The sequence below is a fragment of the Sus scrofa genome, chromosome 1, assembly GCF_054392235.1.
Source record: "Sus scrofa isolate SSC_HxYL_T2T_F1_AM1 chromosome 1, Sscrofa_HxYL_maternal_Yorkshire_Landrace_v2.0, whole genome shotgun sequence".
In the NCBI taxonomy this organism is placed as follows: Eukaryota; Metazoa; Chordata; class Mammalia; order Artiodactyla; family Suidae; genus Sus; species Sus scrofa.
The window spans coordinates 2,851,318-2,872,494 of record NC_139383.1 but is presented as its reverse complement, the minus strand read 5'-3'; the positions used below and the strand labels follow the sequence as shown (position 1 = coordinate 2,872,494).

The 21,177-nt window shown below is 49.2% G+C and overlaps 1 protein-coding gene across 10 annotated transcripts in view; it reads right to left on the bottom strand.

The window, feature by feature from the left end:
• PDE10A (phosphodiesterase 10A) overlaps nucleotides 1–20,411 on the bottom strand; it is a 568,650-nt gene extending 548,239 nt beyond the window's left edge. For 5 of the 10 annotated variants that reach the window (XM_085021693.1, XM_085021749.1, XM_085021775.1 and 2 more), the window contains exon 1: nucleotides 19,849–20,411. Coding sequence is in view for 3 of the 10 variants with exons in the window: in XM_085021671.1 (XP_084877797.1) it covers nucleotides 18,538–18,643 (106 nt within the window). In the remaining 7 variants the exon portion in view is untranslated. Of the gene's footprint in view, nucleotides 1–18,537; nucleotides 18,885–19,848 lie in introns of those variants that run through there. The other 5 variants (XM_085021714.1, XM_085021760.1, XM_085021667.1 and 2 more) reach the window with 3 other exon arrangements.
• Nucleotides 20,412–21,177: the final 766 nt, after the last annotated feature.

The following is a 21,177-nucleotide window of genomic DNA, read 5'->3' as shown; positions in this document are numbered from 1 at the left end:
TGTAAACAGAGCCAGGCTTCTCACTGTCGGAGGAGAGATACAAATATGAGAAAGGAGCAGATTTAGAATGAACCTTGCATTGTTAATGGATTGGAATGAAAGCGTTGGTACGAATACGGGTAAACATAGAAACATACAGATGGAGACGTGCTTCGCTTTGTGTGCACCCTGTCTCCCCTAGGTAGAGAGAGAGAGACATGGAAATGGAGATAGAGACCTTTCTTCCTTGTTTTGGCTGCGCCTGTGGCACACGGAAGTTCCAGGGCCAGGGACTGTATCTGAGCTGCAGCTGCAACCTACACCACTGCACCAGGCCAAGGATCAAACCTGCCCCATGAGGTAGAGATACTGACATCAAAAGATACAGACGCCACCTGGAAGGGGCTCCCACCAGCTAAACCTGGGACTATTTTAGCTCCAAAATAAATAGTGGTAGTAGCGTATTATAACCCACTGAATAAGATAAGAAAACAAGAGTCCAAACTCATGTAAATCCATACAACGTAGCAATGGTTTCTTAGATCAATCTCCCAAGGCAATAGAAATAAAAGCAAAAATAAACAAATGGCATCCAATCAAACTTATAAGCTTCTGCAAAATAAAAGGATAACCTTGGACTGGAAGAAAATCTTAAGCTGACCAGGGCTTAATTACCAAGACATACAAACAGCTCATACAACTTATTCAATAAAAAAACGAACTCATGTAAATCAACAAATAAAAATGGAAAGTTTGAAAAGGAAAAGAATATTTACATGAATCAGAGTTATCTTCCCACAAATTCCTCATGCCTCCCAAGGGGAGAAAGTAACTTACAATGGAGAAAATTGGAAGACACTCCCTTAATTGATGGATCGAGTGGTCCGAGTGGACCTCTTCACTAATGGGACAGATTCAATCCACGGGCCACCTGTGAAGGTGCAGAAGACGAACACAGCATCCTTTCTATGCCATTTCTCCCCACCAGGCACTGCATGGGTTTACACACTCAAACTAAGAGACATCACAAAATACCTCGCTCATAATCCTCAAAAACAATATCGACATGAAGAAAACTTGGAAACAATATAAATCATACAAAAGAAGACATTTTTGGAGTTCCCATCGTGACTCAGTGGAAACGAATCTGACTAGCATCCATGAGGATGCAGGTTGGATTCTGGGCCTTGCTCAGTGGGTTAAGGATCCAGCGTTGCCGTGAACTATGGTGTAAGTTGAAGACACAGCTCGGATCTGGCATTCCTGTGGCTGTGGCATTGAAGACACAGCTCAGATCTGGCATTCCTGTGGCTGTGGCATTGAAGACACAGCTCGGATCTGGCATTTCTGTGGCTGTGGCATAGACCAGCGGCTGTAGCTCCAATTCAACCCCTAGCCTGGGAACTTCCATATACCACGGATGTGGTCCTGAAAAGACAAAAAAAAAGAAAAAAAGACATTTTCATTTTATAGCTTTTATATCTTTCGAATATATTACCAATTCATTTATTCATTTATTTATTTTTGCTTTTTAAGGCTGTACCCACAGCATATGAAATTTCCCAGGCTAGAGGTTGAATTGGAGCTGCAGCTGCCGGCCTACACCACAGCCACAGAAATGCCAGATCCGAGCTGTGTCTGCAACCTACACCACAGTTCAATGCAATGCCAGATCCCTGACCCACTGAGCAAGGCCGGGGATCGAACCTGCACCCTCATGGATACTAGTTGGGTTTATTTCTGCTAGCCCACAATGGGAACTACCATTTATTTTTTATTCAGTTATAAGTGAATGAAACTAGGGCAAAGACAATGCATTAGGAAAACATTATCAGCTCATGCACTGGACCCTTTGTTGAACCTATGGAAAGTCGTTGCCAAGAAATTTCTCTTGAATGAAGAAAGAAAATTGCACAGGCGTGGTCTCTGGTTGTTAGCTCCAATGCGCTCAAACACAAGAAGAGCTTCCTCGCTACCCCATGAGCACATCAGGTGGGAAGTCCAAGGCCAGCCCAGAGTCACTCCTGCCGAATCTCTGTGTGTCTCTGGATGACTTCCATGAAGCCACTGACTTCATGGCTCATGTACCATGGACGTATCTTCCCGCAAAGACTGAAAATTCCTTAAGGGCTGAGAAAATAAACTCTGGTCCATCACCCATTGTAAGTATCTGCTGCTTTGCACGTAGTAAACAAGTGGCTGTGTGACCGCGGCATTCTCATTTTCTTTTCTTTCTCCCTTGATCCAGTCTCAGACCTGAACTGTTAATGACATCCCACCAATTAGGAATGAGGCTTTACATAGATGTTTTACTGACAATGGGAGAAAAAGGCAGGTTAAGCAAGAGTAATTTATTGCCTCTAATGTTTAAGAAGAGAAATGGAAGCATTCCCATTGTGGCACAGTGGTTAATGAATCCGACTAGGAACCATGAGGTTGCGGGTTCGATCCCTGCCCTTGCTCAGTGGGTCAAGGATCCGGCATTGCCGTGAGCTGTGGTGTAGGTCGCAGACGCAGCTTGGATCCCGTGTTGCTGTGGCTCTGGTGTAGGCCAGTGGCTACAGCATCGATTAGACTCCTAGCCTGGGAACCTCTATATGCCGCAGGAAGCAGCCCTAGAAAAGGCAAAAAGACAAAAAAGAAAAGAAGAGAAATGCAACGTTTAAATCATCAGACCCAGGGGTTGAAGCAGTGCTGACAACCACAGCTGTTCCAGACATTTCCAGAGATAATCAGACATTAATTTTGCAAACTGGCATGTATGCAGCCCCAAAGCTTTTATTTATTTATCTCGTTATTTTACTTCTTCACCGATCAAATCTAGAGTAGTAAGATTTCACACCGGAAGGAGAAAACCAAAGAACCATATGTTCCCATCGTGTTGATCTGATTTCACTTTAAACATTTTAAAGCATAAAGTGATAAGTGATACTTGACAAAGTAGCAATCAAGGCCTCACTAGCAGAGGCTAAGCCCAGTCTCCTGGGGTGTGAGGGGGTGAGGAGAAAAGGTACAGTCTATAACAAAGACGCCTAGAAGGACCTCACTTAAAGAAAGGCACGCAAGGTAATTACTCCCCAAGCACACAGAGATTGCCAGTTGGGCGTGAAAAGTTTTCAAGAGCATAAAAGGATTTCAGAAAGGAGAGTGTCCCTTTTATTCCATCCTGGAAGATGGAGCATACTCTGTTCTTATGGGTGGAGCTGCCACGGACCAAGGATCTGAGTTCCCGGTGGGGACAGCCGCGCCACGACGAAGGGACCGGAGGGGTTCCCACTGATTCTTGCAAGCTGGTCCCTGGCGCCCTGCACTCCTGATGTGCCCAGACAGGAACACCCACACGTGGGCCTTCTCTCCTGCCCTGTCCTCACTGCGTGGGGACCCGCGGCTCAGGAGTGTTCCAGGTCCTCCGTGACTCACAGGAAAGCATTTGTGGAACAGCCGTTCCGTGCTGTTCCTGGAAGAATCACTGCAGCGAGGACTTGACGGTGCCCTGCACGTGGTTTCAGCCTCGCTGGGGAGCCAAGGCTCTCACAAGGAGTGTTAGATGACAGTCAAGCCCAGAGAGGGGCAGGCCTGGGAGAAACCTCCCGAGGCTGATCCTGGCAGGTGCCACTGTGTTCACGGGCTTTACTTCCGGTCCACAACGGCAGTTTAGAGCCCACGTTCTGATGGTCCCAAATCCAAAGAGATGGGTGCTCGATCATTTGAATTATCTCTTTTTTATTTTTCACCCAGAGGCCAGAGCATCTCTTATGCGGAGGGTTACCCATCATCGTGAAGATATCTGCAAACTATGGTCTAGAGCAAGGGTTTTATTACTTTGTCAACTCCCAGTAAGAAAGGTGTCCTGCATAGGACGGAACACACACTCACAGGTCACTAAGGGATGCCCGGTCCTTGCTGGACCCACCCAGACACCCCTGTGTCTCCCTGCCCCCCTCCCCTCCCGTCTCCCCCTCCTCTCTCCTTCCCTCCCCCTCCTCTCTCCTCCTCCTCTGCTCTCCCCATCCTCTCTCACCCCTTCCTCATTCAGTTTTTAGAAGTAGGGCTTGGACTTAGTAAAAATCAATTTCATGACTCACAAGTAGGTTGTCATTCACAACTTGAAAAAATCTGCTGGAAAAAAGCCATTCCAAAATGTGATGGATTTGAGGTCTCTAAGGCTCCCCCCATATGTTTTGTGAGTGAAAAATACAAAGAAGGTTTATAAAAGATTAGCTGAAGTGACTAAGGAGGGTATTACATTAACAAAAGCTTAAATAAAGTCTTTTTAAAAAATTCCGAAGAAAGGGCCAACAGTCCTCGGCTGTCTGAAGCTGGACGGGGTGCACGACGGCGCCCCCGGAAGACAAAGACAGACTAGCCACACCATGAGTTCAAGACCACCATCCACAGTGGACAAAACTTTACAGAAATCTCCAAATAAATGTAGAATTACTGGGCATCGCTAGTCTTGGCTTATAAGTAGAATAAGACTTTGCCGGGCAAGTTGTTTTCTTAACCACAAGTCATCCTCTTGGATAGCTGGGCAAGTTCCCTCTTCAACAGCACAACAGAATTTCTTGGCAAAACTTACGCATTTCTTTTTTAAAGTTTTTTACACTTTTTAAAATGACAGTTAATTTACAATGTCGTGCCAATTTCTGCTTTACAGCAAAGTGACCCAGTCGTGTGTGTGTGTGTGTGTGTGCACTTTCCCTTTCTTTTATCATCTTCCATCATGGTCTATCCCAAGAGACTGGGTACAGTGCCCTGTGCTGTGCGGTAGGAAGGAACTCATTGCAAACCTAAGCATTGCTGCTGCTTATGAATTAGCTACCTGTAAACAAGCCATTGAAACAAAAAAGTTTTACCCTTATACTTTTTTTTTTTTTTTTTTTTTTTTTGTCTTTTTAGGGCCACACCCATGGCATATGGAGATTCCCAGGCTATGGGTCAAATCAGAGCTGCAGCTGCTGGCCTACATATGCCACAGTCACAGCAACACAAGATCCGAGCCGCGTCTGTGACCTACACCATAGCTCATGGCAACGCCAGATCCCTAAGCCACTGTTTGAGGCCAGGGATCAAACCTGCATCCTCATGGATACTAGTCAGATTGGTTTCTGCTGAGCCACAACGGGAACTCCACCCTACTTTTTACTATCTACACAACACCACTCAAATCAGTCTGTCAAATTATTAAATAATTCTTAAATAATGCTACAAAAGCTTGTAGTGGTTTTATTTATGTTTTTGGCTGTGCCCATGGCATGTGGAAGCTCCAGGGCCAGGGATCAAACCCACCCCAGAGCAGTGACAACACTGGATCCTTAACCCACTGAACCACCAGAGAACTCCAAGTTTGTAGTAATTTGACTTTTTCCTTTTTTTTGTCTTTTTACGGCCACACCCACAGCATATGGGACATCCCAGGTTAGGGGTCAAATCAGAGCTACAGGTGCCAGCCTACACCAGAGCCACAGCAATTTGGGATCCAAGCCGCATCTGTGTCCTACACTACAGCTCACTGTATCCTTAACCCACTGAGCGAGGCCACTGGATCCTTAACCCACTAAGCGAGGCCAGGGATCCAACCCACATCCTCATGGTTCCTAGTCAAATTGGTTTCTGCTGAGCCACGACGGGAACTCCCTGCAGTAATTTTAAAATTGCCTTCCCACAGCATATAGCGGCCATCACTAGTAATTAATGCAGAGCTTCTTATCAATGTGAATATGTGTGGTTTGCTTTCTTCATATCTTTCCTCCACTCTCAAGCACACATTTTTGATGAGTGATCTTTTATTATTCTAATAGCTGTAAGGATGCATATGAAACAGCTCGTCTTTAGAATCTTCGAGCCAATGAGAGAAAGAGGGTTCCATCTCCAAACTATGGCAATGATCTTTGCACCACAGGGAATGTGGTCTGTGCCTAGAACCACCCAGAGCTCTAGACTCCAGAGGAGAAGGCAGCCCCCCGCCCTTGTGGGGATGGTTATGGCTTCCTGGAGGAGGCGGACATTCAGAAGGGCCTCCGAAGATGCGGAAGGCTTCCATGAAGACAGATTCGGTGGAGAACAGGAGTTCTGGGAAGGGGAGCCTCACAAGCACTTCCGGAAAGTCTCAGTTTAGCCGAATGGAGGTACCGCTAGGGCAGAGATGGAAGGAACAGAGCAGCTACAAAGGCTTTAAGTTTGTGTCGCTATTTCCAGCACAACCCCTGGCACGTCCGTTATCTCATTCAACCTCCTTCAGCACCACAGGGAGGCAGGTCTTCAAGCAGAGGTGAGCCTTTGTGCTTCACTAGAGAAGAAGAGAAGCACTGGCGAGTTCCCGCTAGGAGAAGGGTGGTCATGGTGCTGCCAGTACTTGGGAGGGGGTGGTGGGGACGGGGGTGGCTGTTGTGTTTGATGTGCATAATGCCTACTTTCTTCTAGAAATAGACCCTGCCCGACCTGTCAGGATGAGAACTTCTGTCTGTGGGATATTTGGGTCAGGCCAGCAGGAGAACGGCTTTCTTTCCTCCCTGCTCTGAGGTCTAAGGTCTGGCCCAGAACTGGCACTTGCCTTGCTATCTGGGGGGATGGGAAGGCAGGAGAAGGGGCCACGTCCAAGTCCAGAGGCCCCCTGTGGCTCTGGGACTCGCCCCCAAAGACTCCCTAAAAACCCCCTTCCACTGAAGTCCCTTCTCTTTGGACTTCACCCTTTATAACTGAGAGGGACCTCCCAATACAGGTGGGCTGAGCAGGGGAGCTGGGGGCTTGGGGTCCATTTAGGCGCTCTGCTCGTCTCAAAGTCTGTCTTAGCCTTTTCCTAAAATACACCCTGTGCACCCTAAGTCTACAAAGTTCCCTTAAAAAGGGGAGGTCAACCATTCATTCATTTATTCAACAAATATGTACCGAGCACTTAGTGTTTGCCAGGCTGCACTCTGACTGTGAGGGGGAAGCTGGAATGAGAGTCCAAACAGGTTTCTGTCTTTATCGTGAACATAGCCTCACGGGGCAGGCAGACTCTACAAAGTAAGCACAATAAGAAAGCCTCAGCATTCTGTCCTAGAAGGAAAACGTCACTTGCCCACAGTGACCCCAGGCTATGCCCCAGGACCCTGCGGGGCCAGCACTGAGCGCAGGTCAAGCATTTACTCGGAAGACGTCTGACAGAGAAGACAGGGTGGGGGAGAAATCCACAGTAGTGGGGACAGTGGGAGATTCTTGCTGGTCCTCTTTCTTCAAATGGAGGTCTCCTCATCTTTAGTGATTCAGCACATAAACGGAGCTGTTCCCAACATCACTCTCGTGGACCTCCTGAAACCCTGTCACTGCGACCTTTCGGTTCCACTCCGCAATTCTTTTGCCCTTGAGACCATCAACGAACAGTGACCTCAAGTTCTGACAATCAGAGAGACTGAACAACAAAAACTCGAAGGAAAGGGCCGGAAATGAGCTTAGTGTGAAGCAAGAGGGGGAAGAGATTAAATCCACGTCCTATCCATTGCTAATTGATTTTTCTTGCGTGTTTTGACAAATTGTTCCTCCCTATACATTTTGGACATTTATGAAGAAGTTAGAGGAAATTCCTCACGCTCCGTAAGTTCTTGCTATTTATATATACATATGTATATTCGGTATCATTTTCGTCATTTAAGATCGGCAGCTGGCTGGGATCGATCCAGGGATTTTGGCCTGGGTCACTGAGATCCATGGGCTCCGAGTGAAACCAGGGTTGTAACGATGCCTCACGGTCTTCTGCTAAATGTCAAGACCAGAGGTGACATCCTGTTGAAACCAGGAGAGGAGACTCGGTGAAATGTTCCAGGTGACGTCGAGGGAAGAGAAAATGAGGCTTAAACACAATCCCAAGTCAGGGCTTGAGACGGAGAGATTTGCCCTGTTAGGGTAATCAATCCTACAGCCTGGAGGCACCCACAGCCCTACCAACACTCCCGAAAATATCCTAGGGCCCAAGACGCCCTGGGCTCACGGCGTCTGGCGGCTGCTTCCACACAGGCCCACCCTGGTCCGCTCCACTTCAACCCGGACACGGGACCCGGGCCCTCACTGGTTCTCCTTTACAAACGAGGTGTTTAAGAAGTTGGTAAACCTACCAAAGAACTGGGGGCCCACATGCAGCACAGCCTACGCGACCCACAGATGGACCCGCTGTCACCATCAGTCACTCCTGGGCTCTGGGTCCTTGTCCACCGCAGCGCTGGGGCCTCGGAGTCAGCGCCCCAACTCTGCTCCTTCTGCTGGCTCCCACATCCTCTTCTCTCTACCCAGGGACTGCCCCTTTGGCTGGGGCAACATAAACCCTTGCCCCTGAGGCCCCAGGTCTCAACCCCTATTATTCGTGTGCATCAAAGTATTTTTCCAAATCAAGACAGTTCCCTTCCTGGGAGATATTCTGGAGCGAAATGTCAGGATGGCTACAAGTCCTCCTCCTGCTGTGGTGCCTGTTACTTAAACATGAGCTTTCTTATTGCAGGGCAGGGGACAGCATAAAGTCACGTCTGCCCCTTTCTCCTTTTCCTCCGTTACCCCAACAAGGCAGTGACTATCTCCATGTAGGAAAAGGAAAGAGGCGGAAGCCAAAATCAGGACAGCGCTCAAGGGCAGTCTGGCAAAAGAACAGCCCTCCAGAGTGCACTTCCCTGCTTGGAAGGAAGTCATGGGCCTTCCTAGGCAGGGATTCCCAGGTCGGGTAAGCTTTCCCCAAACAGAAGTGGAGGGACCTACCCTACGAGAAACTTCACCTCAAGACTTTATACCCGGTGGAAATTCTACCTTCTGTCTCCATACTTCCTCCGTCAAGAGTCGGCAAAGCAAGCACAATACACTCTTTCTGTGAATAAAAAGAAAATTCAACACCCCTGATAGAGGGGATTAACTATATTTGCGGATCAAAATTATGTACGGCCTTTTACTATGAAGAATAAGATCTGGTTCATTTATGAAAGATCCTACATGTGGGTTGCAAATGTTTCCATGTTAAAGTACATGGAATGCACTGGGGATTCTTCTCATGAATATAAGGTCTGCAATATTCAGACATATTCATAGGAAACCATACATCTTCATGAACGGGCTCCCATGACTGATAAAGAACATTCTACAAAAGATTATGAAAATGAGTGCATATCATGTATATTTAAAATAAATGTGTTTTATGTTCACCAAAAGCATGTGTGTAAGTTGCTTTATTGCAGTTTGATTTGTAATGACCCCTAAATTGAAATAATCCAAATATCCATCAGAAGTACAAAGGACAAGTCAACTGTAGGGTATTAGTGCCTTATTACTTCGCTCAAAAAGAGCAGAGGGCTGTAACAACCTGAGTGAATCCCAAGAATTCAGACACAGGACTCTGTGCCGTCTGGTCCCACGTACGAGACTCCAAAGCAGGGAGGATGGATGAATGACGACAGAGGTCAGAACAGGGAGCGGAGGTGTTACTGAGACAGCACAGGGAGCTTTCTAGAATGCAGGCGGGGTCCTGTGCCAAAAGAAAGCGAGCTTTCTGAAGATGTGATCGCTGCGTTAAAGGAAAAGTACTGGTGTGGAAGCAATGGACTTGCACGACAGATTTTCTACTTTCAGGCAGAGCTTTTCCCATGACCTACGTAGTGAATTATCAGAATATGTCTCTACTTGTCTTTACAACACAGAAAGAAGTCTGGCAGACACAACCTTAACCAAGTGATCAAGCTCTACCTCACTCATGATAAGACCAGCGGACGTCACGTGTCTTTGGATGTGACAGGTTGAGAGGACACAACGTCACCTCAATAGTACCTCCGTCTAAAATGTTTACATGATCAGAGTCTGATCGTGAGTAAACCTCAGATGGATCCAAACTGGGAGTTTCTAAAAGATAACTGACCTGGACTCTTCAAAAATCCATGGAGCATTTCTAGATTAAAGAAAATGTGACAAATAAGTGTCACGTGTGATTCTTTTTTTTTTTTTTTTTTGTCTTTTTGTCTCTTTAGGGCTGCACCCACGGCATATGGAGGTTCCCAGGATAGGGGTTGAATCAGAGCTGTAGTCGCCCGCCTACGCCAGAGCCACAGCAACGAGGGATCCAAGCCGCGTCTGCAACCTACCCCACAACTGACGGCAACGCTGGATCCTGAACCCACTGAGCGAGACCAGGCATCGAACCCGCGTTCTCATGGATGCTAGTAGGATTTGCTAACCATTGAGCCACGACGGGAACTCCTCAGGTATGATGCTTGATTGGATCCCAGACTGAGGGGGAAAAGGCTATTATTGGGGAAACCGGAACATGTGCTCACCTGAGATAATATTCCAATGAGGGGTTAGACGGCCCTGTGTGTGGCTGGACTGTGGTCACTTCGGAGGGCGCCTTGCTCTCAGAAAATAAATCTTTAGTATCTAGATCATCTTAATGCCCACAAATGACTCTCAAGGGGTTCGGCCAAAAATAACCATTGTTGTGAGGGAAAGAAGAGGGGGTTGGGGGAGAGGAGGAGAAAACGTAGGCAAATGCTTGTCCATCACTCGGGAGCGAGATGGACCTCCCATCCAAGCCCTGGTTCAGGTACTGAGGCTGCAAAGCCCACGCGCACATCAAGTGGGTGTGGGATGATTTATCACTCACATAGGAGGCTTTCCGGGGAGCAGGGCCGGGCCCCAGTAGGCCTGAAAATGGCCTGAGAGCCAACAGGTGGGGGTGTCAGTGTGGTTCTCGGGGTGCTAGGGGGTTCTCAGGTAGGGTCAGGGCTTGGGTGGCCTGAGCGCTCACTGGCACTGAGGGAAGGGCCATGTGGCCTGTTCGGCTAGCTTGCCCAGGTCTGGAGCAGAAGGGAAGCTGGGTGGCGGGATCCGAAAGCTGCCAGCGGCCAAACATCCGAAACGGAGTCAGGCCCTGCAGCCCATTGGGCACATGGGAGATTTAGGTGAAGAGGACAGCAGCTCATCTCGTACGAATCCTGCAGCTTTTCTGTAGATGGGATACTTTTCAAAATAAAAACTGGGAGAAAGGAAGCTGTTTCTACTTTTCTCTCACACTAGTACCACGCATTAGTACCTTAGAGGCAATTTAGTCCTAAGGAAAGCTATTTTTATAATATACGATGCTGTATTTTTTGGGTTTTGTGTGTGTTTTTTTTTTTTTCCCTTCCAGGGCCGCACCGGAGGCACATGGAGATTCCCAGGCCAGGGGTCCAATCGGAGCTTCAGCTGCTGGCCTACACCACAGCCACAGCAACACCAGATCTCCTTAACCCCGGAGCAAGGCCAGGGATCGAAACCGCACCCTCATGGTTCCTAGCCAGATTCGTTTCTGCTGCACCACAATGGGAACTCCACGATGCTATGTTTTAATCATCTGGTTATGCTTAATCTGAAAGCCCATGCTCCTTCACAAATGAAAACTTTTTACAGCTCATTATAAATATTCCTTCTTATCGCTAGCCCTTGACACGTAGCCTTATCACGGTCACTATTCAATAGAACACTCAATACTCCGAGTTGCCTTAGTTGCAGGAACACCGATCATTTCATTCAAGGAGAAGTTGGTGAGTGCTTCCTACGCCCCAGGAGTTGTCTTAGGGGCAGGGGTAAGACAGTGAACGAGACGGGAGTGATCAATTCTGATGAAGCCTCGGTAAACCTGCCAGCTGAGACAAACCCGCCGCCCTTGGTGAGTTTCTATTTTGTCAATAGTTAAGAGGCCTTAATGATATAAAATGTATGGATGTCACAAAATTACCTACCATTGCAGTTAGGTGAGAATTCAAGAATTATACTTATACCAATTATAATTGTCATGGATCTCCCCAGAAAGTGTATCAGTAACCTATTTTATAATAACACACATTTTATTCATTTATTTTTGCCTTTTTAGGGCTGCACCCATGGCATGGAGAGGTTCCCAGGCCAGGGGTCAAATCGGAGCTGTAGCTGCAGCCTATGCCACAGCCACAGCAACACGGGATCCGAGCCACGTCTGTGACCTATGCCATAGCTCAGGGCAACGCCAGATCCTTAACCCACTGAGTGAGGCCAGGAATTGAACCTGCATCCTCATGGATGCTGGTCGGATTCATTTCTGCTGTGCCACGACAGGAACTCCATAATACACACTTTAAATAACACAATTCTTCCTCTGCTATTGCATAATTTAGAGCACAATCATAAACCTGTGCTTATTTATAGGAATTGACGGGGACAGAACCCAGCATTGCTCATCTATGGCTGCTGTAAGCAGAGAGCTGGAGAAGAAACTGCCCCGCTGGTCCTAAAACACATCCTAGCTATGATTACCCTACCTCTGGTACTGTTCAGACTTCAAGTGTTCTATTCCATTGTTTTGAGGAGCATACGCTTGTTGGCGAATCACTCCAGTTTTGGGTCCCCAAAGTGTAGTGTCCACAGCAATAACAGATCAAGCTGTATGAGAAAATGGGGGCAAGTGGGCTGTTGGTGGCGTTTAAATTGTTGTCACTTCTTTGACTCGACTTCTATATCTGGAAATTTACCAACAGGTAAATTTTATGTATGTGCTCAAAAATGGTATGGTTGCTTATTACAGCTTTATAAAAAAATAAAAGACCAGTAATTCAAGAAGAATTAAGCCAGTTATATTCATTGTGCCGTGGAATACCATACAGACAATAAAAATCAAGTCCATCTAGATATGCTGGTAAACTTCCAATACATAGGTAAGCGAATAAAGAAAGGTACAGGAGGAAAGCATGCCTAGGATGCTTGCGTCTGCGTAAGACACCGAGAGTACGTATGTGACCCTGTATAGCCGACCCTCGAGCAACTGCGCAAGTTCATGGATGTGCGGATTTTTTCTTTCAAGAAATACATCCAGTACCACACGATCCACAGTTGGGTGCATCTGCGGGTGCAGAACCAAAGTGGGAGAGCTGCCCATGGGATGTGAGCATCCTTGGGCTTTAGTATCCGCAGTGGGTTCTGGAACCAATCCCTTAAGGATACTGAGGGACGACTGCATACACACAGACTATGTCTGGTTGGTGTCATGAGAACTTTGCAACCTTAGTGACCTTTGAGAAAGGGGAATGGGGTTGGAGGAAGACATGTTTTGCATTTTCCTATGTATCCTCGTAATATTTACTGTTTTTACCCTGCATGTGTGCATACTGCATACAAGAAGTGTATAATAACGCGTGTGTATGTTTACATATGACGATATTGGTCACTGTGGTTGCTATCTCGTATTAAGTAAGAAAGAAGAAAGTTGAAGAGCTCTGAACAAGACTCTCACATCGCCGTTGAGCCGTTCTCACACTGAGATGCTCCTCCAGCTCACAAAATGAAGGTAACTCACCTGAGAAGCAAAGGTCCGCACAGATCCATCCCGTCACAGAGGCACGTGGAGGAAGCAGGTCCCCGTGGCCCTCACGTCTGTTTATTCGCAATCCTGTTTCGGTGCCAGTGGGAAGCAGGAAGGTGCGTGCGTGTTTGTGGGGAGCAGGGAGAGGGCTAGCAAATCAGAGCAGAAGCAGAACAGCGTACAACATAAGACTTGGTGCTGAGCTGTAGATTAGAAGGGGCCCTAGGTTAATGTCCCTCCATGCTTGGCATTTCCGGTGGTTCTGCAAATAATGGAGAGAAAGCAATGCCCAGCCACCAGCCTGTTCCAATCGTGCACACATTCAGTAACTTCCCTTCCCCACCCTTCCGGGTCTGCAAGAACTGCTGTTCATCCCCGTCCTTTGTGGGTTACCATCTCATATGGAGTCTGGTTTTGGTTTACCCACTTCTTCACACAATCCTATCAAAGTTTTAGAGATCTGACCACACAGGTCATCGGATTCAACCTTCCAATGTTACAGGTAAGGAAGGAAACAGGCAACAGAAGTCGTGTCTTCTGGCTTTTAGACACATGCGAATTCCTTTCTGGTCCAAATGTGGTGACTTGCTCCTGGAGGCCACTCCGAATTCTTGTACTTCTTTTTCCCCAAACTGTCCCCTCTCTGCCACCATCTCTGGTGCACCGGGAGAGCAAAGTGGCCTTCTGGTGGGAGCCAGAGAAACTAAGGTGAGAGCTGAAAAGTATCTGAACTATAACTCTCTATGCCATCAAGCATCCGTAGGACGTGTGCTTATGAGATTTTTTTTAACATCCATTTCTTTTCCCAGGGGGTATGCCCACGTACTTATATTAATGGTTATAAATCACCCTCCGAGGTTTTTTTCATAATAATAAAAAATCTGATCAATTATGCTTTTTAAAAAATCCCATTGATCTATTAGGGGAAAAATTATTATAACTGGTTTCCAGGGGTCACGTAGATGGAGGTCAGTTAGTGTTCTGGATGTTCACCTTTGACTGGTTTTAGAGGCACAGCATGAATAATAACTCCCCAGCCCCCATTGCCAGATGCCCCCCAAAGCCAGCGACCCCTTGATCCTACAGGGAAGCCATAAAACCCCAAAGCCAGTGTGATGGCAAAGAGGAGCATCATAAGGAACCAGTGCTGGCTTCGGTCATTAACTTGCCAGATGAAGGAACGGGGACCATAGACAGATTCAATGCAGCTCAGGCAATTTCAGGAGTAAGAGGTCGTAGGTCCAGTTCAAAGCCCCCTACACCCCTTCAGTGCAGAGGCTCCCCTTTAGGGGACTTTGCACCAGAGAGTGGCAGGAATCCAGAAAACTGCGCTGGATGGGATCTTAGCCAATATCCTACCTTTTTTGTTTGTTTGTTTGCTTTTTAGGGCTGCACTTGTGGCGTAAGGAAGTTCCCAGGCCAGGGGTCAAATAGGAGCTGCAGCTGCCACCTACACCACAGCCACAGTAACGTGGGATCCAAGACACATCTGTGACCTACACCACAGCTCATGGCAATGCCAGATCCTTAATCCACTGAGCAAGACAAGGGATCGAACCTGCATCCTCATGGACACTGGCCAGTAGGTTACTGCTGGGCCATGACGGGAACTTCAGAAACTACCTATTTTTAAAACACTCATGAGATGGATTGAATGCAATAATATACAGTTGACATTGTTTTACACTCAAAACGCATCTTAAAAGAAATTAGAGTTAAAAGCAGAAGACAAAACAATACAGACCAGTCAGGGTGTGGGCGGGGAGGGGAAGAATGGACATGGATTTCAGAGCGGCCACTGAGAACCTTCAGGGGCGAAGAAGAGAATAGGTCTCCAACCAGAGTGTAAGCTTTGGAAACTATGGTTGGATGTTCTATCTCAATGCAGAGTACCTGATGGAGTATCATGTGATTAAACCAAGGTTTCTAAGAAAATAATTCCTTGAAAAGGGGCCAATGTGAAAAGAAGGAAAAAAATAGATGTGCCTTCTTATGGGAGGAGGTCAATAAATAGAATTACTCAGTGTTGTCATCCGAGACTCTTCCCACACGGTCTCCAACACGCTTATCTTCACAGCTAGCTGAGCACGGGAACATCCTCTCATGTCTAAGTTCAAAGCCGTGAAGAACAGTAGAAGCAAAGCAAAACAAAAGCTGTGGCTCGGATTGTCCATGTGCACACAACAATGTCTCTAAGTTGTGCAGATAAAATCTTTATAGGTGTAACCTTTTATGCAAATATCTCCCACCAGTATAATCTAAACACATGTTGGAAACAGAGCCAGCTGGGGCCCACAGAGAACCACACTCTATGATGTTACACGCACACGTGTACACATGCATGTACACACACACACACACATGTTCACACATGTCAGATCACTTCAAAGGACATCCGAAGACCTATTCAGCCAAACGGGGACAGGGCACTTCATTTTCCCCTTGACCCCACCACACACATACATCAGGGAGAAAAGGAAACCATCCGGGCGTGTCCCCGATGGCCCACGGGCCCCTCACGGTCATCCTGTGAAGCTCCTGAAGAGAGACAGGAGCTGTTACAGGAAGCGGACACCCACCCCGGGGACTGGGCCTGGGAAGGAGCGATGGTTTTCTGTTCTTCCGTTCCAAGCTCACACCCCGCGCTCTCTCCGGGCAGCCTGCAGGCTTATTGGCTGTTTAAAACTTTAGACCAAGCCAACCTGCTGACGGACGGTCTTAAAATCAGGGACGCCCACTGAAACGTACTTTCCAATTGCCTTCATCTAATGCATGTTACAGGGTACGTTCACTGGTTGAAACGAACAAATATGATGGCCTCCCAAGTTGTCGGAGCTTAAAAGAAGCCCGTTTTCGTCTTGAAGATCAGCAAGCCTGCAGTCAATGCTTTTCTCTGTGCTGCAGTCTGCACGTGGTCAGGTTTGGCGGAGGGGCCCAAAGGAAGATGCACAGCCTTGGGGTGGAGACCTGATGAGATCCAGCTCCTCAGCCGTGACTAAGGATCCTTGCGGGTTTCGGTGCACCTGCATAACCACCTGTCACTCAAAATCTGGTTTCCACCTGGCTTCCCATCTCCCGTGGTCAAAGTATGCACAGCCGTACATCCTGCCATATACACAGAGATGGGTTTCCATCCGGCCAGGTGTGTGCCGTGCCTCCCATTTCCCAAAGAAACGCAGTCACAATTCTATGGTGCTTGAGTGTTCGCACACTTAATGGTTTCTACAGTTACATAGTCCCAGGCAATTATCCAGTAGCATTTTTATTTGCCAAATGCAAAGGATACAGTAAAATCAGGAGACATTTTTAAGCTCTAACCAAACCAATCTGTACAACAAGCCACTTCAGAATTATAATAATCTCAAAAAATTATGATAATCTCTGCATGACACAGATATAGGTGCTTGCTATTGCCTGTTGTGACTTGCAAAATATCCTTGGCTGGGTCCTACCAAGGAATGTGGGCATTTGGTTACCGTTCATACGAGACCTCCAGAGCACAGCTTTTACAATTCTCATACCTCACAGTTCCACCAAAAGAAGGATAAATGTTTGTTAAAATGCAATTCTTATTTCTTTTTGTAACTGGCAGCCATGCATTCACTAATTATTACAAAATGGCATAAAATGTATCCAGGTTGTTATTCACCAGGCTAAATGACGTCAGTTCCCATAGATTTCACTCCCTGCTTATCCAGAAGAACATGGCATGTACCTTTGAGTTTAACCTCAGGTCAAAACTAAATGCCGAGTATAGAGCTGATGAATCTGCCAGACAGCCATGGTGACACGACCCCCCAAAGACGGAAAAACACCAACCATTCAAATAGAGTCATTTGCAATATTTGAATTTCTTACCAAATGCCTTTTTTTTTTTTCAGTAAAATTAACTTGAGACATGGACTGACTTTTGCTCTAAGATCATAACTGAGCAAAGAAAGTCAAAACCTGGGCAGCCACAAAGATGCAACCTCCTTTGAGGCGAACAAGCGGGCAGCATCTCATCCTATTAAATCCAAAATAGCCTGTCCAAGGGTTAGCCAAAACCACACCTTTGCTTTCAAATGCACACAGTCCATGCAGAGGGCTCCCAGTGGACACAGAGGTTCACGTTTTGTGAGCAGGAAGGACTTCGGTGACTTCGTGTTTCTTGTGACGTCAAGAGAGAAGAGCCATGGACTCCATTTTGGAGCCATGCCCCTGGTCCCCTGGCGCCGGCTTGCACCTGCACCTGCCGCCGACCAAGCCACAAGGCTCCACTCGGAAAAGGAGAGCCATCGCAAAACGCCCCTCCGACACCAGCCTCCCCACACACCCTGTCACTCTCACAGCCTAACCAGTAACTAAACATTTGCATCTGGTTCCTATCTCCACTGTATTTTAACTACAGCCCAGAAGAAGCTGGACTAGTTCCTGGGGGCCTACTTGCAACCACATTCGGCATGCTTTCAGGGAAAGAAAAGGTGTCTGTCTGGGTTTCTTTCATGTGGAAATGGGATATCCGAGTATTACTTTTGTTTCCAGAGGAAATTTTCCATCTTCACTTTTTCACTGGTGCCATTGATTCTAAGCAAAGGCGTCCCCAGCTGCCTTGACCCCAGCACCTCCTGGGGAGACCCCAGCACATCACCAGATCTGCCTCCACCCTCACCTCCAAGTTCAGGAGGAGGCGAAAGCTGCCTGTGCAGGGATGGGGATTCAACATGACGCAGCCCCAAGCATCCCTGGACTGGAGAGCGTGGGAGAAGCCAGAGTCCTCCCTGTGGCCCCGCCGGCAACAGACACTAGGGGGACAGCACCCCCGCACCGCCCCCCCCCCGGCCCCGACACAGGTGTCCTGCCCACAGACCTCAGTGCAGGCCATACATCCATAGGATAGTCTGTCACCCCATATATGTGACAGCCAGGCAGGCAGAGGACAGGAAATGGCCAACAATTCCCCATCTGTACCCGGCCTCTTCCTGCCTCCTCTCCCATCCCACCCCACCCTCCCTTTCTCCACACAGTTTCAAGTTCCCCCAAATTTGGGTCTTCAATGTCAGCCTCATCAGCTCCTTGGCACCCCACCCCCAATGTCCTGGAGACACAAGTAAAATCCCTTTTGTGGGGGGCACAGTCTCCTCAAGTTACCTTGACATTGGGAGCTGATGAAGCCTGGCTGGAGCCTTCCTGCAGAGGGTCTCAACTCCCAAACCTCCCCTGCAGGCTCCTTTCCTTCTTCTCCCCCCTCCTCCCCCTACCTTGCTCCTCGCTGCTGCCCTCCAACCAGGCAGTGGGGTCCTCCTCCCGGAGCGGGGACTCGCCTCCACCGCCTCCACCCTCCAGGGCTTTGCGTTTCTTCGACATCTCTGCCGGGCTGGGGCTCTGGGGTGTTCAGTCCCCACCCCCAGCCTCCCCCCTCCGGGTGGAGAGTGAAGGTGGGGTTAGGTGGAGGGGAGAAAGGCGCCCTCCGAAAGGGGTGGGGAGGAGCAGCCGGGGAGGGAGAGAGAGGGCTGGAGGGAATTGCTGGTTAGGGAGGGAAGGTGCTTGGAGAGGCTGGAGGCAGGAGGCACCGGCCGGCGCTGGAGCCGACAGTCAGTCCATCAGTGCGGGCCCTACGTCTAGGGGGCTGTTTGCTCGGCGCTCCTCTCTCTCTCTCTCTCTCTCTCTCTCTCTCTCCCTCTCCCCGTCTCTCTCCCTCTCTCTCTCCGTCTCTCCTTCTTTCTTCCTCTTTTTCCTTCCCCCTGGAAGGGTAAGCCCAGAGGGAAAGAGAGACCAGAAAACCAGGGAGGAGAGGATGCTTGGGCCCCTCAGCTGCCTTCTTTCTAATTTAGAAGGGGGACGGGGTGGGTGCAATGCAGCAGGACTTCTGGCCCTGACAATGTGTCCTGGGGTGGGGCAGGGTGGCAGTGTGTGTGGTGCTTGGGGGGGGGGTGTTTTCAATGGATTGCAAGGAAAACTGGGTGGAATGATAAAAATTAAAGGCTGCAGGATGCAATACAGTGAAGCTTTCAGGTGCTAGGGGCGCAGGGCCCCCTCCCCCTCTGTGACATCATATGAGCTTGAGCAAAGGGGCTGGAGGAGGTGAGGCAGGGTGGGAGTAGTGGGCAGAGGCCAGAGGCCCCAGGAGGAGGAGGGAGGCTTGTCCCCATTCAACACTGAGGGAAGAAGCCCAGAGAGGAGGAAGGGGTGGGAGCACAGTAGCAGCTTCTCCTGGCATCTCCTGAGGCCCCTTCGGGTCCAACAACCCAGCCGCAGCTGGACAGCAGCCTTGGCAGGAACGTGGGGCTGGGCAACTGGCTCCAAAGAGGCAGCCACAGGCAATCACTCAGGCACGGTTGGCGACTGTCCCTCTCCCTCCTCGGCCACCCCTTGAGTCTTCTCACTTCCACTCACCATCCCTCCTCCAAAACGGTCCTGTTTCCCCCCCCACACACACACACACTTTCTTGCTGCCAAGAAGGATAGAAGGAAACGATGGTAACTTTTTACAAATGAAGGGGAAAGGTTGGAATTAAGTGTTTCTGGACTCCCAGGGGTTAAATAATAGGTAAAAGGAACAGTTCACTTACCCGCCAAAGTATCCCAAGCGCCTGTCTGCGTTCGGCTTCAAGTTCATACATTTTAAAAAGAGAGAAGAAGAAAAGGAGGGGAAAATGCAGACGGGCCAGGAGCCCGGTGGGTCCAGGGCTCCATTGAGAACTGCGCAAAACAAGTTGCCGGGGAGCCCAGGTGGCCCAAGTTCACGACCACTCCAAGAACACTCTTTTCTGCTCCGCTCAGCAGGCATATTCCAAAGGCGTCCGGCAGTCCGCGTTTCGCACTGATCTTCTCAGAAACGGGGGAGACCACCCTAAGCGGAGGGTGGTATTCCTCTTTCCCTTCTGTCCATCTGGGGAGTCTCCAGGAGAGCCGCGCTGAGCGCCCCAGGCGCCAAGGAAGCCCGGTTCTTTTCAGCTCAGCCTCCCTGAGGACACAACTTTGGACCCACACACCTATAGAGAACATGAGTGGGAGTGTGCGTGTGTGCTTGAGTGTGTGTGTGCGCGCGCGTGTGTTCCAGTGTGCCAGTCTGTGTGCCCGCGCGCACCGGGCTTTGGGGCGCATGTGCTCCCAAGAACGAGTCTCCCCGGCTGCCTTGAACTTGGAGAGTTTTCCTTTAAGCCGGAGCTGCTGCTCGGACACCCCCCCGCGTCCAACAGGAGGCGATGACGTCTGTAGCCTCGTTGCCAGACAGTCCCCAGGCTGCCGCTGCTGTTCATTGACAGGAGCGGGCGCTCCTACGTCAGCAGCCGGACCTTTGGCGAAGCTGCTCCGGCTGAGAAGACTCCCACCCCCGCACCTGCCGCCCCGCCGTGCGGGGCGGGCGGATAATGAAATCAAAGTCGCCGGGGCGGGGGCTGGGGGAGGAGGGAACTCCGATCTGCCCTCTTTGTCCTTTTGTCCTGCAGCTCCAGAGTTTATAAATAGTGCTGTTTCCAGCCAGACTCGCGCCCCCCGCCCCCGCATGCCCCGAGGTGCCCCCGCCCCTGCCCCTGTCACTTCGTGCCGGGCTCGCTCTGCCTGGAGGGAGGCGGGGAGGGGGCGGGGAAGCAGGGAGTGGAAACAGACGTTGCCTCTCATCCTTCTTCCCATTCATAGATTCGGTTTGAGTCGTGGGGCCGCCGCTCGGCTCCAGGAGTCGCAGTGAATGGATGGATGCCTGCGCGTGGAGACCACTGGCCGAGCGGGGATGTCGCCCTCGCTGAGGGCTCTGCTCCCACGCGGGGACGGCGCCCTCGCTTCAGTGCGGGTGGGAGGACGCCAAAGGACCACCCTTAAAAGAACAGGGGCCTGCCCTCTCCTGCACCTCCATCCCCGGGGGTCTGTTCTGCGCCTGCAAAGCCCGCAGAAAGCAGAGC